At 39.2% G+C, this 14,902-nt stretch overlaps 3 protein-coding genes across 11 annotated transcripts; 1 reads left to right on the top strand and 2 right to left on the bottom strand.

The window, feature by feature from the left end:
* Window positions 1-488: 488 nt before the first annotated feature.
* Eb1 (microtubule-associated protein RP/EB family member 1) lies at window positions 489-8,880 on the bottom strand. Of its 6 annotated transcripts, none has more exons than XM_011152638.3 (7): window positions 8,682-8,880; window positions 7,557-7,842; window positions 5,501-5,738; window positions 4,980-5,027; window positions 4,025-4,116; window positions 3,759-3,914; window positions 489-2,355 (listed from the first exon to the last, which is right to left on the bottom strand). In XM_011152638.3, the coding sequence occupies exons 2-7, from the start codon at window positions 7,821-7,823 to the stop codon at window positions 2,287-2,289; spliced, it is 870 nt and encodes a 289-aa protein (XP_011150940.1). In that variant the 5' UTR covers window positions 7,824-7,842; window positions 8,682-8,880; the 3' UTR covers window positions 489-2,286. The 6 variants fall into 6 exon arrangements, with proteins under 6 accessions (XP_011150940.1, XP_019700178.1, XP_011150939.1 ...); XM_019844619.2 differs by having other exon boundaries at window positions 8,625-8,684; XM_011152637.3 differs by lacking the exon at window positions 8,682-8,880 and adding an exon at window positions 8,078-8,267.
* LOC105190119 (spermatogenesis-defective protein 39 homolog) lies at window positions 8,678-12,041 on the bottom strand. 3 transcript variants are annotated; one of them, XM_025304846.1, is made up of 11 exons: window positions 11,907-12,041; window positions 11,694-11,784; window positions 11,308-11,464; window positions 10,908-11,095; window positions 10,659-10,795; window positions 10,556-10,583; window positions 10,321-10,465; window positions 9,986-10,230; window positions 9,709-9,885; window positions 9,024-9,586; window positions 8,678-8,919 (listed from the first exon to the last, which is right to left on the bottom strand). In XM_025304846.1, the coding sequence occupies exons 2-10, from the start codon at window positions 11,766-11,768 to the stop codon at window positions 9,461-9,463; spliced, it is 1,278 nt and encodes a 425-aa protein (XP_025160631.1). In that variant the 5' UTR covers window positions 11,769-11,784; window positions 11,907-12,041; the 3' UTR covers window positions 8,678-8,919; window positions 9,024-9,460. The 3 variants fall into 3 exon arrangements, with proteins under 3 accessions (XP_025160631.1, XP_025160625.1, XP_025160628.1); XM_025304840.1 differs by having other exon boundaries at window positions 11,890-12,033; XM_025304843.1 differs by lacking the exon at window positions 11,907-12,041 and having other exon boundaries at window positions 11,694-11,883.
* Window positions 12,042-12,560: 519 nt separating this feature from the next.
* Window positions 12,561-14,699, top strand: Tctp (translationally controlled tumor protein). 2 transcript variants are annotated; one of them, XM_025304833.1, is made up of 6 exons: window positions 12,586-12,711; window positions 12,777-12,857; window positions 13,161-13,231; window positions 13,313-13,500; window positions 13,642-13,908; window positions 14,239-14,699. In XM_025304833.1, the coding sequence occupies exons 3-5, from the start codon at window positions 13,169-13,171 to the stop codon at window positions 13,871-13,873; spliced, it is 483 nt and encodes a 160-aa protein (XP_025160618.1). In that variant the 5' UTR covers window positions 12,586-12,711; window positions 12,777-12,857; window positions 13,161-13,168; the 3' UTR covers window positions 13,874-13,908; window positions 14,239-14,699. The 2 variants fall into 2 exon arrangements, with proteins under 2 accessions (XP_011150938.1, XP_025160618.1); XM_011152636.3 differs by lacking the exon at window positions 12,777-12,857 and having other exon boundaries at window positions 12,561-12,711.
* Window positions 14,700-14,902: the final 203 nt, after the last annotated feature.

Here is a 14,902-nt window from a genome sequence, read left to right as displayed (position 1 = left end):
GCGCGACGTCGCGGGATGCCGCGCGCGCGCGCGCGGGCGTTCCTTATCGATGAGGCTGAAAAAGTCGGACGCGCGTGCAGCACGGAACCGCGGCTCCCTCGGCGACTGTGAAAATGCCGGGAGCCGAGAGGCAGAGAAGAATGCGCGCTTACGAGCGCGCATCGCGGACCTTTGGCCGGAGCATATCTCTCGCCTTGGTTAATGACGAGCAGGTCGACGTTCACGACCGTCTCCGTTCCTACTTTATTGTACGCGCATCACTTACGGCACGTCGAGAGACAATACTTGGCGGCCGCGCGCGTCTCTCATCGCGTGAATCTCGAGATACATTTCTGTCGAATCTCATTGAGCAGCAGGTGCTCCTTGATTGCAGGCGCTCAGTCGAGAGGGTCGGAAACAATTAATGACGCCGACTGAGCGATCAGATCTGAATCAGAGAGACACTATCGACACTCGTGGTCGCCGCGCAAGGCTCTTTATGAAAACGATTTGCATTCAGATGGATTTTATTGAACGTTTATTACATCGGCATTAAAAGTTCAAATTTCGAAGCACATTTATGCGCGCACATATAGAGCGACAAACGGAGCGCAAGTGTATCATATCCAAGGTGTATCCCACGAAAGCCGGCAATTTGAGTCGCGAGAGTCGCGTACGCAGTGCAAATTATATTCTAGACAAACGATCACCACACTCTTTTCGCTCGGTATTCTCACGATCGCCTACGATCAGTTTGTGATTGACCTCATCTCGTAACGAGTAAAGCACACGCGTGAAAACGTTAATGTGGAGACATGTGAGAGCGCTCGTAAGAGCGCGTCTACGTGTCGCGTAAACTCTCTTTCGTTTTCGTTGTCTTTCATTCGTGTGTGTGTGTCCCTGCTCTCCAAAAACATACAATTTTACAGTTTCCCTCCTTCCTTCATTCCCTTTTGCAAAAGTGATTTCAGCAATATAGTCGCGCATTTGTCTCGTTGCTTCTTTCGAGATAAATATCTCGAAGAAGAGCTTCGCGCTCGATTCTCTCTTTCTCTCCGTATCTTTCTCCGAAATCTCAAATTCAAATTCAAATCTCGTCGATTTAAGGCCATTCTTATTCGCGAGAGAGAACGTGATGGTTTCTTTCCTGGAATCGATTTGTACGGGATAAACGTTAATATAGACGGATCATTCGATATATCGAGTTCTAACTTTAATTAGTCTTTCACAATCTTACAATTCAGTGATCGATGCATAAGCGTACCGTTTTGTCTCACAATATGCTTTCATGAAGCGCACACTGTCTAATTTACCAAAATTAGAGTATGCTCGGATGTTGTTCGTACGTTGTTCTACGGATGTATTATACAGTAGCATATCTTTCTTCTCTTTCCTTCTTTTTTTGTCTGTTTTTTTTTTCCTTTCTTCTTTTTCTATTTTCTCTTTTCCGCGATGAGACACGTATTAGAATATCAATAAGCGGAATTAAATTTTAATCACTAACATGATGATAGGGGGATGCATTGTTTCGCTCCGACAGGAGAATCTACTACTCCGCGCGAGAACCACCGAATGCGCCAGCCATTTACATTGCGCGTAGAAAACGACTTGAACAAATCGAACAGCTCTGTCTCAGCGGGTATAACATTTCGGATAGAAGCTACGAATAATATAGCTCTTTCAAGGCAATAAGGATTGACGGGAATTTCGAGTTGACTCGACAAACTTAATACATTTACAAACAAAACACGCATTAAAAAAGATGTGTACATGTAACGTAAATCGCCGTTGCGTAACAATATAGCGGATGGATGCGGATAACTTTGCAAGATATCGGTACCCACGGATCTTTGCGACGATTCGAGAGTCGTTGATTCTTCGGAACTCTATCGCTTGTGACGTAATAAGGAATTGTAATATCTTGTAAAAGATTACTAATCAATTTCTTTCTTTTCTTTCCTCTCTTTTCTCCCTTCCCTTTTCTCTCCCTCTCTCTCTCTCTCTCGTCTCTCGTCTCTCTATCTTTCTCGCTTCTCCCCTTCGTCAACGGCCATAAAGAACAAGTTATTCAAGTGCACTACACGAGTTATTCCTATCCTAATGCCGTGCGCGATTCTTAATGATTTCGGTGAGAATTTCATCAACAAGACGGACGCACAGTTTGCTACCTGCTGATGTATGTCTGCTATGTAAAGTAGCTTAATAATTATGCAAGGGGTACTGGTACTGGCTCACAGACATGGTAAACTGAAACGCACTTGGATAATTTGCTGCTGTTCTCGCGAGTACATCCGTAAATAAAAAAGGTTAATATTCCTCCTCGTCGTCGGGCGCGAGTCCGTCGCCTTCCAATTCCTCGGGCGGTGCGAAACCATCCTAAAGAGACAAAATCAGATGTCGGATAATTTATTCATTCAAAAAATATTCTTTCGCTTATACAGTCGCGAATTATAAATAATGTATCTCGCCTTCGACAGTCGAAGGAGGATAAAAGTCTAACACGCGTGGGTCTGGCAAATACATATTTACATTCAGATGTGCATAATTTTTCTGCATTTCACGTTACGTTATAACTTTTCGTCGACAAGTAACAAAAATATGTGTACCGTGTACCAATGTTAATTCAACGAAGAAGACGAACGTGTACGACAAACATAACAATTCGAAATACGAAAGCTGGATCTTGTATAGATATTGTGTTAAGTTGTTAAGAAGTAAAAAGGAAAAAAAATTTGCACAATATCTCAAGTAATAACTATGATGTATCATATTCCTCCTAAGAATCTTTGCGTATATGTGTAAATATACACATAAAATGTATAAAAACATGAGGGCTGTAAAAAGAAAGAAAAAAGAAAAGAACACTACTGATATCTATGATACGTATGTGGTGTACGATCGTGCGATTAATTGAGAATATAGCGACACACTAAAGGAAGCTCCAAGTCGAAAGATTAAACAAGACAGAACCGGACAGAACAAAATCAAGCGCAAATGCATTTTCAACGTCATACCGTACCGATTTCACTTCACACACTTCCAAGGTTGCATGTTAATTATCAAAATACGACCAATCAAAAACGCCCAAAAATGTTTAGCTAAAGTAGCATTACCTTATCATCAAGAACGAGCCTGTTATGAAAATGTAAAAAAAAGACGCTAATAAGTTTCATTTGCAGCTTTCTCGTCATCTCTTAATTCCTGGAATAATCATTGTATCACGTAGTCTTGTATACTTAGATATCGGCCGATATTCATTATCAAAACAGCACGCGCGCGTGTGTTTGTGTACAACTCCGTTTACACATAGAGAAAAAAATATACATATAGAACAATGCATAGCGAGATCGCTAAAAATATCGAAAGTAGTTGGAATATGTTAAACGTCTTTTAACGTCAATAAACGTCAATAATTTTAGCTCTCATGTTTTATATAAAATTCAACAAACTCGGTAACACCGCAACAAAGCGAATGTACAGGATGAAGCGATAAAAATTATCTCTCTAATATACGTGCGTGCGTGCGTGTGTGTGTGTGTGTGTGTGTGTGTGTGTGTGTGTGTGTGTGTGTGTGTGTGTGTGTGTGCGCGCGCGCGCGCGTTTGTGTGTGTGTGTGTGTGTGTATGTGTCTGCATAAGCAATATACGTATACTATTTTATTCTTTGAACCCATCCATATGTAAACGAATGATTTTTTTTCCTTTTTTTTTTGTTCCTATATCGTATGCATTATACTTCTCCTGTTTACAGACGAAGCAGAGAAATAATGTAAATTTTACCTCTGTTGCATAAAGGACTTCTAAAATTTTCTGTATAATAGGTGGAGGATCGCCGTTGTCGCAGTCTTGGCACATCACTTCTATGTCGCGTAATTTCCCGAAATAGAAGTCCCTCTCTTTCTCCAAACCTTCGACCGACATTTTCAACTCGACCAACTGAAATATTTCGTACAAAACTTTTGTTAAAGGACACGTGATGAGAAATATACGTAATTGCAAATATTTGTATCTATAAAGAATCGTCGATCGGAACGATCCTGTCGTACTTGTGCGCTAAGTTCCTCGATTTTTCCAGTGTCACCACGATTGCCGACCACGGTGCTCTTGGGTGACGCACGGTACGGTTGAGGCTTATTTACTAGATCAAGAAAATTATATGTTAACATTAAACTTTACAAAATGTAATGTTGATTATTTGTAGAGTTTTATAAAATGGTATTAGAACGATTTATTTATATCGCGAAAATTGACGAAGCTATTTAAATGTAGTATAGATATAAAAGAGCAGCTACATTATGGAAAGCAAAACGATGCATGCAAAAATCTAGCTCAAAAACATGCACAACATTGTGCGTATTTGTGACAATCGTGGTATATAGTAGATCAGTCTTACAAGGAAAGAAACATGTACAAAGGAAAGAAAAGAGAGAGACAGAGAAATAGAAAGAAGGCAAAGATCGGTTCATCGGTATATAACGATAGAAAACTACTCTAGGCAAGTGCTCCCAAAAGATGAAACGATAATTCGCATTTATTTATTTCTACAGTAACACGCGTGTGTATGTGTGTATATGTAGAGTGTTTGATAGTAATAGGTAACTAGAAATAGATAGACTGAGTAACATAGACCAGTGGAAGGCTACTGTAATTATATGCGAGATTTACAAGGGAATAATATCGCAACTATATCTTTATAACATGAAGATATCTCTCATTTTCCGGTTTACTTGCCCGCCCAGTTTCGGTATGTTTTTTCGCGTGTCAGAGTAAACAAAACATAGAACAAAATAGAAATATCACACTTTGATAGAGTATTCGGCTACTAACAAATTGCTGGAACCATATAATTTGTCTTCTGTACTGTTGTCAAGCCAATGCGTTGAAACATATTCAGAATTCAAAGAAGCAAAAAGCACAAGTGACGAGAATTATAATGAATAAAAAAAAAAAAAAAATGTGAGAGAGAGAAAGAGAGAGAGAGAGAGAGATGTCATATTTCACCTAATGTGTTTGCACTATCTGCGCGCATCGAAGATGGATGTCCCTCACCTACAGGCAAATTTCATTTCGAATTATTAGGGCATATCGGTTCGAATGACATGACACAATAACCGGAACGTTTGTCGAGATATCAATCAGCAATGGGAAACATTCCCGTAAATTCAATTTCAACGTATCACAAAGGTTTCCAAAGCGATATGACAGCAAAAAAAATTATATAAATACCATCGACTCGACGTTCAGTCTGATTAATAAATTGACTGGCCTGATAAATAGGAAGATTTCGTCAGATTAGATTTTCGCGGTGCACGTCGCGCAAAACAAACAAATACGTGTATTATCAATGATTGATTAGTAAAAATTCGTGTTAATATATAAGTTTGTGGTTACACTTGGGGGGGGGGGGAAAAAAAAAAGGAAAAAAAAAGAAAACCATCTGTTCTGTCAGATCCTATTCAGTTTAATGGTTAGCCTATCAAATTTCTTTCTATCAGAGAGGAAAGTCATGAAATGTGATGTACCAGTACGAGGGGCAGCGGATTTAGTCGAAGTTACTGTTTCACGTGGAGAAGTACGTTTCACGTTAGAACCACGGGGTGCATTACTTCCACCACTACCCATAGGCTCCCCTCCTCGCATTGCAAGCGCATCGTACGGCTCTGCTCCCGAGTAGTTTGCGTCAAAGAACTTCTTGAACCATTGTAAAAACTCAAAGTTGTCTTGGAACCTGCCTTTCACCAGCCTATCAATTGGTACAATCTGCAAATGAGGAGCGGAAGGTGTGGGTGCGTATGTATGTGCGCAAAACAAATATGTAAAATAAAACAAATATGTATAGTCGCGTTGAAGGGACGATATATATATATATATATATATCGTATTTATATAATTTGTATATATATATATATATATATATATATATATAATACACACACACACACACACACACACATATATGTGATGTGTGCGTGCGCAGCACATTATGAAAATTTAAAGATATTAGATTTTTCTCAATTGAAGATAACGACGAGATAGTGCTAATCGAAACGAGTATTAGGTAAAAGGGCGAACAAGTCCAATTCCTCATCCCGTTTCCTAATCCGCGATACATCTCACCTTGCTTGCACAAGCCCATATATAGGCTGTTAAAAGAATAAACAGTTGCGAAAAAGCTTTTCTCTCTCTCGGCTTATAATAAAATAGGACACAAATACAGGGCATAAACATTCAAGATCCTATTCTATACATTTATGTGTCTATTTTAAAAATCGTGCCACAGATGTTTGTGCGTCTATTTCTACATCTATCTTGCATTTCGGCATGTTTATGACGCGTGGAATTAAAAGAGTGCATACGAAGTATGTGTTTGCGTGTACGCTGCGAAAAGAGCTTCACATTTGAATGTGCATAAACCGAAGATTACATAAAATTGTTTGCTACCGATGGTATAATGTGATGACATTATTGGAAGGGAAAGGACCGATACGCAGTTTTTCTTTTTCTTTTTTCTTTTCTGGTTTTCAGTTACGGCAGTCGTAAACAAACAAATCGGATCTTTTCCTTCCAATTCGTGCAGATTTGCACGAATAACAGCATGCAAGAAGCGGCCGCGTAAAATCGAGACTGCAAGCAGATATACCCTGCTGCTGTCGCGGGACACTGTTACGTTGCTGTATGTGTTTTTGTTGCATTTGCGGCTGCTTTAATTGCGGTGGCAACGGCACCAACTGCGGATTCGACAGATTATGCGTTCCGTCGATGATGGAACCCAGCGGTATGCAGTTACGCGCTTCGTAAGCCTCGTACTCACGACCGTCGTAATTAGCATCGAAAAACTTTTTGAACCACTGCAGAAACTCAAAGTTGTCTTGAAAGCGCCCTTTTATCAGCTTGTCCACTGGTATTACCTGAACCATTTTCACGGCTGTGTCATTACAATATCGTCCACATTGGTTGTTCACGCAACTATACTATCGCACATCGCACGGGACAATGTTATTTTTAATGTTTAATGGGTAATACGCGCTCTTTACATAGCGCGCGCATATCACACGACATCTTACCTCTAGCTACTCGTCTAAAACAACCTTTGTGTGCTATTTAATGAATAAAAATTGTCCGTGTTTATCGTAATGTCAATTCGTGTGAGATGTGCACTGCGTCCCTTGAGAGCGTACATTTTTCCTTAATCTTTGTAAGTTACATTGCTGTTACCGATCACGAAATCACAGCAATTATTCACAGATACAACGAAAGATACATATCACACACACACACACACACACACACACACACACACACACAAGTATGTATGTATGTATGTATGTATGTATATATATGTACACATGTACATGCAAATTGTATCATCATATGTATAGAGCAAAATACAAAACAAAGTTTGAAATATTCAATTGTTACAATTAATCATTTGTCTCTGCAGCGTAGCACTTTTGCATCTATCATATATATTCGTCGTTCTGTCTGATTGGCAAACAAGTCTCAGCTCGTTTGCCTCTGCTCTCTCCGCTCTGGTTTACCGGTCTGTATACGGGGGAAACAGTCAAGTCTTGCGCTTACCTTGTCCACATTCATCTTTTTGAAGCCACCTTGAAGGATTTTGAAATTCTGTATGTATTCATGTTCCAAGTTGGTCTTGAATTTGACCCTTTTCAGAGGTACACTGCCAGGGAACAACATGTCCATGAACTGGCAGTAGACTGCTCCAGTACACAGCTCCTCAATTTTGGTGAACGACGACTGGAGACAGTCGTTTACCCAAGCCAGCATGTCGTGGCGACTAAGGTTGTCAGATGTCATGTTTGTGGCGTACACGTTAACAGCCATGTTGCTCCGTTTGTTTTAACTGGAAGTTCGAAAATGTTAAGTGTACATAAATGTACATAAATACAGACACGTACACCGTGTCTCAATACTTGTGATACGTAATAAGATTGTCGCGCAGAGTAATCTACCACAGCGTTGGTGCAGCGTTTCAATTTTACGCATCAATGACATTCTATCACAGAAGCTTTCAAAATGTAATAACAACAAGCATAGCTTTCTTTCCCCACGATTGATCGTAATTGTTGTTAGCTTACAAACAGTGTGGAAAGTGATTCCGAAAGTTCCTGTCTGCACAAATTGCGCGTATAAATAAAACAGCCACGCAAGATTTTCGACAACAATTCAGACTTGATATGCCGTTTCATGCCGTTTGTACTGCCATATCGCACCTTCTGCACTTGAAACGAAACGAGCATACGCTCAAGATCATTCGCGAGAAAATGAGAGAAGGGAGAAGAAAAAGAAAAAAGTACGCAAGAAAGTGCAGAAAGTGTAACTCAGATCGGAGAAAAGAGAAAGAAGAAAACGGGAGACAAGAAAAAAAGGCATAAACATGCTGAAGCATCGGCGATTCGGTGAGCGATCAACGAGCGATAAGACGAACGAGCAGTCAAAGCTCGACGAGCTGCCGAAAGATCGGAATATTCTGTCCGTTTCTTTTTGTTTCTTTTGCATTCGCGAAACTCGCAGTCGACATATTCGGCATTCTTTATCGGTACGTCGTCGTGATTTCGGAGTACGTCTGATCGCTCTCTCTCGTCGATCGACCCGTCTCGCTCGCCCTTACTTAACCGTACGTACTTGACGAGAACGTGGCCGCACATAACCGTACACATAATCGCGTATCCGTATACTTACCGAGGTTCGTGAAAACGCGGTAACGGGGAACGAACGGGAGTGGTTCACGCACCCAGATGACAAATGTGCACTAGATCGTTCAAACGCGCACACAACGGAAACTTCTAACGGTTCCGTCCAGATGCGATTGGTCGGCGCGTGGTGTCGCGCACGCCGCTCCACAGTCCACACGCACCGCCGCGGCCGCGGACGGTATATCCGATCTTCCCGATGGGTCAGATCGTTGCCGGCTGATAGGCTGTTTCGAGTTCGAAAAGCGAGTTTGAAGAAGACACGCGAGACACGTGTGTGTGTGTGTGTGTGTGTGTGGTGTGTGAGGCAACGTGAGGGAAAATTTCTCACCGGTGCCGTCGCGTAAAGCGATGCGACGATTCGAGAGAGACCTGTCGAGATCGCTAGACAACAATAACCAGAAATAAAAACGTGATTATCGAGCGCTACGCTTGCGCTGTTTCAAGCCGAGTTCACATCGTACGACGACGACGACGACGACGACGACTGCGCTACATATGTTTTCGTACTACTATGCGGAGCAGATGCTCCGTGCGAAATTGTACTCGATATGGTTCTCGATCTCGGGATAATTCAGTTTTCTCTAGAAAATACAATGAAAATCTAAATCGATAACGATGTAGGAATCTTTTCAGTTTTATATCTGCCAGTGTATTGTATTCAAATGTATTATATTTTACTATATTTTAAGACAACATAATTACATAATTTATATTATTTGCGACAGCCTATCCTATCCCTCCTATATACACATATACAAGAAAAACTTAACTTTTCCACTTGACATGAGGCAAACGTAAAGCGCTCTCAGCGTAAAAATACTCCTCCGACTGGGATTGCAATTTTGCTTTATAATCTATGAGTACCGCACGATCTCCTTGTTGTACGAATATCTGTAAAATTTACAAATGCATAATTTTTTTCTACTACCATAATTCTCTCTCTCTCTCTCTCTCTCTCTCTCTCTGTCTCTCTTCATTTGTGATTTCTTATTATTTTATATTCTCGTACATACATCAATGACTATCGTATGACAAGACAATTTCTTTGCCAATTCTAGTCGTTTCTCCAAATTATCGACGAATTTTAAATACTTTTCGAGAACAGCATACGGCGCATTGTGCTTGTGCAATACTTTCAAAACATCCTCTATATGTAAACACGTTTGCAGTTTTGTATTTCCCAGCATTCCCTAAAATATAATTGACTCGGTATAAAATGAAATTTCGATATCCGAATAATTTTTCCTTTTCTGACTGACGGGATAAAGGAGAATGTGTGTGATTGATTACCTTGGTTAGAAGCAGACGATCGATATCATCCCACGAGGCAGATGTAGCTTTAACTTGCAAGGAGATCTTTTGATACAGTCTAGGAGAAACGTCATGATCACGAGAGACAGTCGTAGGTGATATCACGACGAAATTTTCTGGAGTACTGCAGTGATATTTACACGCATACTGCAGAGATTCTAGAACCGAAGAGTTTAATGCAAGTCCCTCATTATCTTTCTTCTGCTTAATCGTCATTTGCCATTCTGAGGATATAAATAATTTGCAATTACATTTAAGAATCACAAACAATACTTTATCATTATATGCATTAGAATAAAATATTACAAACATACCCAATAGTTTAATGTAAGAATGGAGAAACGTAGCCTCTTTACAGTCAGGTAATATAGCAAAATGTGCCTTATAGCAGTTGTGTAGTTTTTGCAGCAGTGTATTTGGCTCTTTTATGTTTCTTATAATAATATGAAGATTCTTCATCTATAATAAACCACAAAAGATTGGTAAAGCTAGCGATTTATTTCATACATCTGCTAATATATTGCATAGGATTCACAGAGTAACACTTACTGCAGCAGTTGAGGAATGCCCAAGCATACTGTAAAATATCAAACATAAGAGAAAGAAACAGTGAGACGAGTCACCAGTGTGGCATTTTAGAAAAATTACGTACGTCAAAATGTCAGTTATCTCGTTTGTTTGCAGTCTTATAAAGAGGTAATGTATATATACATTTACAGCATCTGGTCTGTCCGCTAGTAATCTCTGGACCAGTGAGCGTTTCAAGGTCCTTGTGAGGAATAAAACTATCTGCGACATAAAACAGGTTATTGATAGAACATGGTAAGCTAGAACAGCAAGGCATATAGCTGATATTATATTGCAAGGTTTCATATTACTTTATTGAGGAAAGAGTTCATACTACTAAAATGGCATTTCCATCTCCACTTGAAATGGCAGCATCTAGCAGGGCAGTTTTACTGGCGAGTGAACTATACTGTTCCAATGAATACGGTTGACCGAGCAAAATTCTCCTCAGTGTGATATCTGTCTGGGCAACAGATGTTTCTGGATATAAATTCTGCAATTTGTCCTCATTCAAAGCTAAAACTACAAAATGAAATTGAATGTTATTATATTGTACAGCCTTAATTAGGAAATTACAGGAAAATTATATTCTATGGGTACTATATAAGAAACAACAACTGATATTTAAACAAACATTCAAATGTTTCATATTAAACATCCTTATCGACGTTAAGTGAATTTAAAAATGCTCAAAACATTTTGGAGGCCAAACTTATGTTGCATCTTTCATTTACCACGTGAAAGAGTCTTCTCGGATATAACTGAAAGAAGAGGCTTTGTAGTTTGGAAATCATCACTGGATTTGACATTACTTTCTGAAATAGTTGTCCTGGGAATGCCAGCCCACAATTTCTCTGTGTCATTTTTTGATATTCCAAATAACTGATCCACCTGTATATATAATCGTTAAATATATAAATATAAATATGTATATATGCGTGTGTGGTATGTGTGTATCATATATATGTACATATTATCTACAGTAAATGGCACACATTGTATGTTCAAAATTATCATATAATTTAAAAACTCCACACACACACACACACACACACACACAGGTTCTGATAAACGAGAAAAAAAAGTCAATTTGAAATATTTTTATTGTTTTAATTATAACCTCATTATTTTCAAAACAGAACGACCGTGTCTCGCTGCTGTACCAAAAAGCATCGTCGTCTTTGCCAGTGGTCATCCTGGCATTGAAGGACCTAATTACAAAATCCGGCTATATATCGACCTCGGAAATAATGTAAGGCGCTAAAATTATTGCCTAGAGAAACATGGTGTTTAAAAGAAAAAATATAGGAAATTACAGATATGTATCACCTACCACCAACGAGAGAGAGAGATATACTGATAGAGACCATTGGTCCATTGGGATTTAGCCACAGACTTCTATAGTACAACTAGACTGCTAACTCCGACTCAGTGCATGACCCCGAAGGGTGGTGGTCCGACATTCACGGACTGATTGGTTGAATCACCGACGAGATAATATAAAGACTGACAGCCCTAGGTAAATTTTCGTATCAGCCAAGGGAATACCAAAGGGCCCACAGGGGTAATTGAAGAGCGATGATAATACCGGCTGCTTCAGCCGGCTACTCTCAAGATAATACAGCTAGCAATTGTTGCCGGTGCAGGCGATGCACGGCGAGGGCACCGACGAGGTAATGTAAGGAGGGCCCCGAGGCCCACGAGAACCGGAGGCCAAAATTGAAAAGCGATGATATAGGCTGCGTTCCGATATTCACTGCCAGTACTGAAAATACATATAGTTTATGTCATGTATACTATAAATTTTCAAAAGTGCTGACAGTGAATATCGGAACGCAGCCAACATCAGTCGACCAATTACGAAACGTGTCCAAGTTAGGACCTACACCAACCTTATAACTAAAACCAAAGTTTCCGAAACCAATTTCGGAACAGACTTCCAAGTACTGTGACAAATTAGTTGCGCATGCGCGAAAAGAGGGCGCATCAAACGATACTATCTCTGATCGGTCAACGCTCGGTGCACGTTACCTCTTTTGCGCCACGCACTCTCGAGTGTTCGTATCTTGTTTAGTTCGGGCTGCGTGCGAATCTTTTTCCATCTTCTAAAATGAAGATTTACAAAGATATTTTCACCGGTAAGTAAACACAAAATGGTTCGCATGATTCCATAAGCCGAATATTTTTCGTTCATGACGTCTAGACTGTCTGCGATACGAGTCAACGACGGCACCTTGACATCCACGATGCTCGAACAAAGATGATTGGAACTGGAAATACTCATGTATTTTGTATTGTATTCTTGTTCATGCGCAATCAAAGTGTACAGCTGCGATATTATATTGCGACTCATCACGATTATATTCAATCATAAGGATCTCTCGTGTTATTGAACGTGAAATTTCCAGTCACGAAATTCCTAACCTCTTTGAATGTTCTCGAGTATACTGCTCCACTAATCTGTTAACCCGTGTGATTCTCTATTACTGCATTTTAATATTTGGCATACATTTCGCGCCAAATTATACACCTGCGTCTGCGAAATCGTAATAGTTACTTGCTCACATTCTTGTACGCATATTTTTAGGAGATGAAATGTTCTCTGATGCTTATAAAATCAAATTGGTGGACGATGTACTGTACGAAGTATACGGTAAGGTAAGTCCATGCAAGTGTGCGTCTTTCATTAAATAGTAGTACTTCGTATACGCGATAGTCTAATATCCGATTGTTTTCTAGTTAGTCACTCGTAAATCAGGAGAAATTGATATAGCTGGCTTTAATCCTTCTACTGAAGAAGCCAATGAAGGTACCGATGAGGTGGTAGAGTCTGGTGTTGATGTTATCTTGAATCATAGACTTCAGGAGAGTTTTGCCTTTGGGGATAAAAAGTCTTATACGCTGTACCTCAAGGACTACATGAAAAAGTAGGTATCCCTTAATGTATGACAAAGCATTATTCTAAAATTAAGGATTATAATTCTTTATTTTACATACACACACACACACACACACACACATATGTAAAAATATATATCTTTCTATTATTAATAAATTTTTCGTTGCAGATTGGTTGCGAGACTCGAAGAGAAATCACCCCAAGAGGTGGAAGTATTTAAAACCAATATGAACAAAGTTATGAAGGATATCTTAGGACGTTTCAAAGAATTGCAATTTTTCACTGGGACATCGTCAGACATTGAGGGAATTGTAGGCCTCATGGAGTACCGTGACATTGACGGCGAGTCTGTGCCCGTACTTATGTTTTTCAAGCATGGTCTTGAAGAAGAGAAATTCTAAGTAATATTTAGATATCCAAGAAATCGACAAATTTTGTAAGTCATCCATCGGGTATAACTATATGAATTATTGATAATTTCATTCATTGATGCCATTTGTGTATCATACATCATGTGTAGACTCGAAGTTTGGAAATTTGCATACATGTAAATTCGTGACTGACATACTCAATTATGTTTGTCGCTGCACATACATGTTAGATCATATTGGCGATCAGATTCTCGCTGCGACATCCTTCCACGCGTAGCGTCTAATATCAACCAGACATCTTTGACAAACAAAATAACGAAATAATATTCACATTGTTTTGTCAATCATGAAACGGAAAGAAATCCTGTTGTTCTATTCTTGTGTATGCTTTTCAGATAAACTGGAATCAAGACTGTACGCACTGCTGGAAAGCCGTGAAATTTAGTTAAAAAAATGTAAAACAATTCTTCCAACTTCAGTTTAAAAATTTACAGTTGACTAACGGTGCATTAAATAAAATGTTTGTCAGTGATATATTTCTTTGTAAGTAATTGTACATATTCTGTAACAAAAGAGAAGAGACGACAAGGAATGTGGATATTCCTTGTGAGAATGTGCAAACTATTTCCTTAAAAAGCTGCTACATTATTTTCATTTTTACGTCCAGTAGCGCATTAGGCAATTTTATTTATAAAAATCGAAAAAATGGAAGTTGGGAAAAGAAGCCGCAGCGGACACGCATCAATCCCATGGTGTAATGTTTACAATTACCATGTTAATGTCTGTAATGTCATTGATGAATTTCTGAAACATATTCGGTAATATCCATGAAATAAATTAAAATTTTCATAATTTTTATTCTTTGTCATTCTTTCTGAATTATTTAAAACATTCGCATCTGTTTCCTTCCTCTCTCTCTCTCTCTCTCTCTCTCTCTCTCTCTCTCTCTCTCTCTCTCGACTCTAGCAAAATGGATTTATGTCTTCTCTTCATCTTTGATTACTCCTCACGATCCACAAGATACGTATGACTTGTGAAAGATCTTTGAGATATGTCCAA

This window comes from Harpegnathos saltator, unplaced genomic scaffold (genome assembly GCF_003227715.2).
Source record: "Harpegnathos saltator strain DR-91 unplaced genomic scaffold, Hsal_v8.6 scaffold12, whole genome shotgun sequence".
NCBI lineage: Eukaryota > Metazoa > Arthropoda > Insecta > Hymenoptera > Formicidae > Harpegnathos > Harpegnathos saltator.
This window is presented reverse-complemented; position numbering and strand designations above follow the sequence as displayed.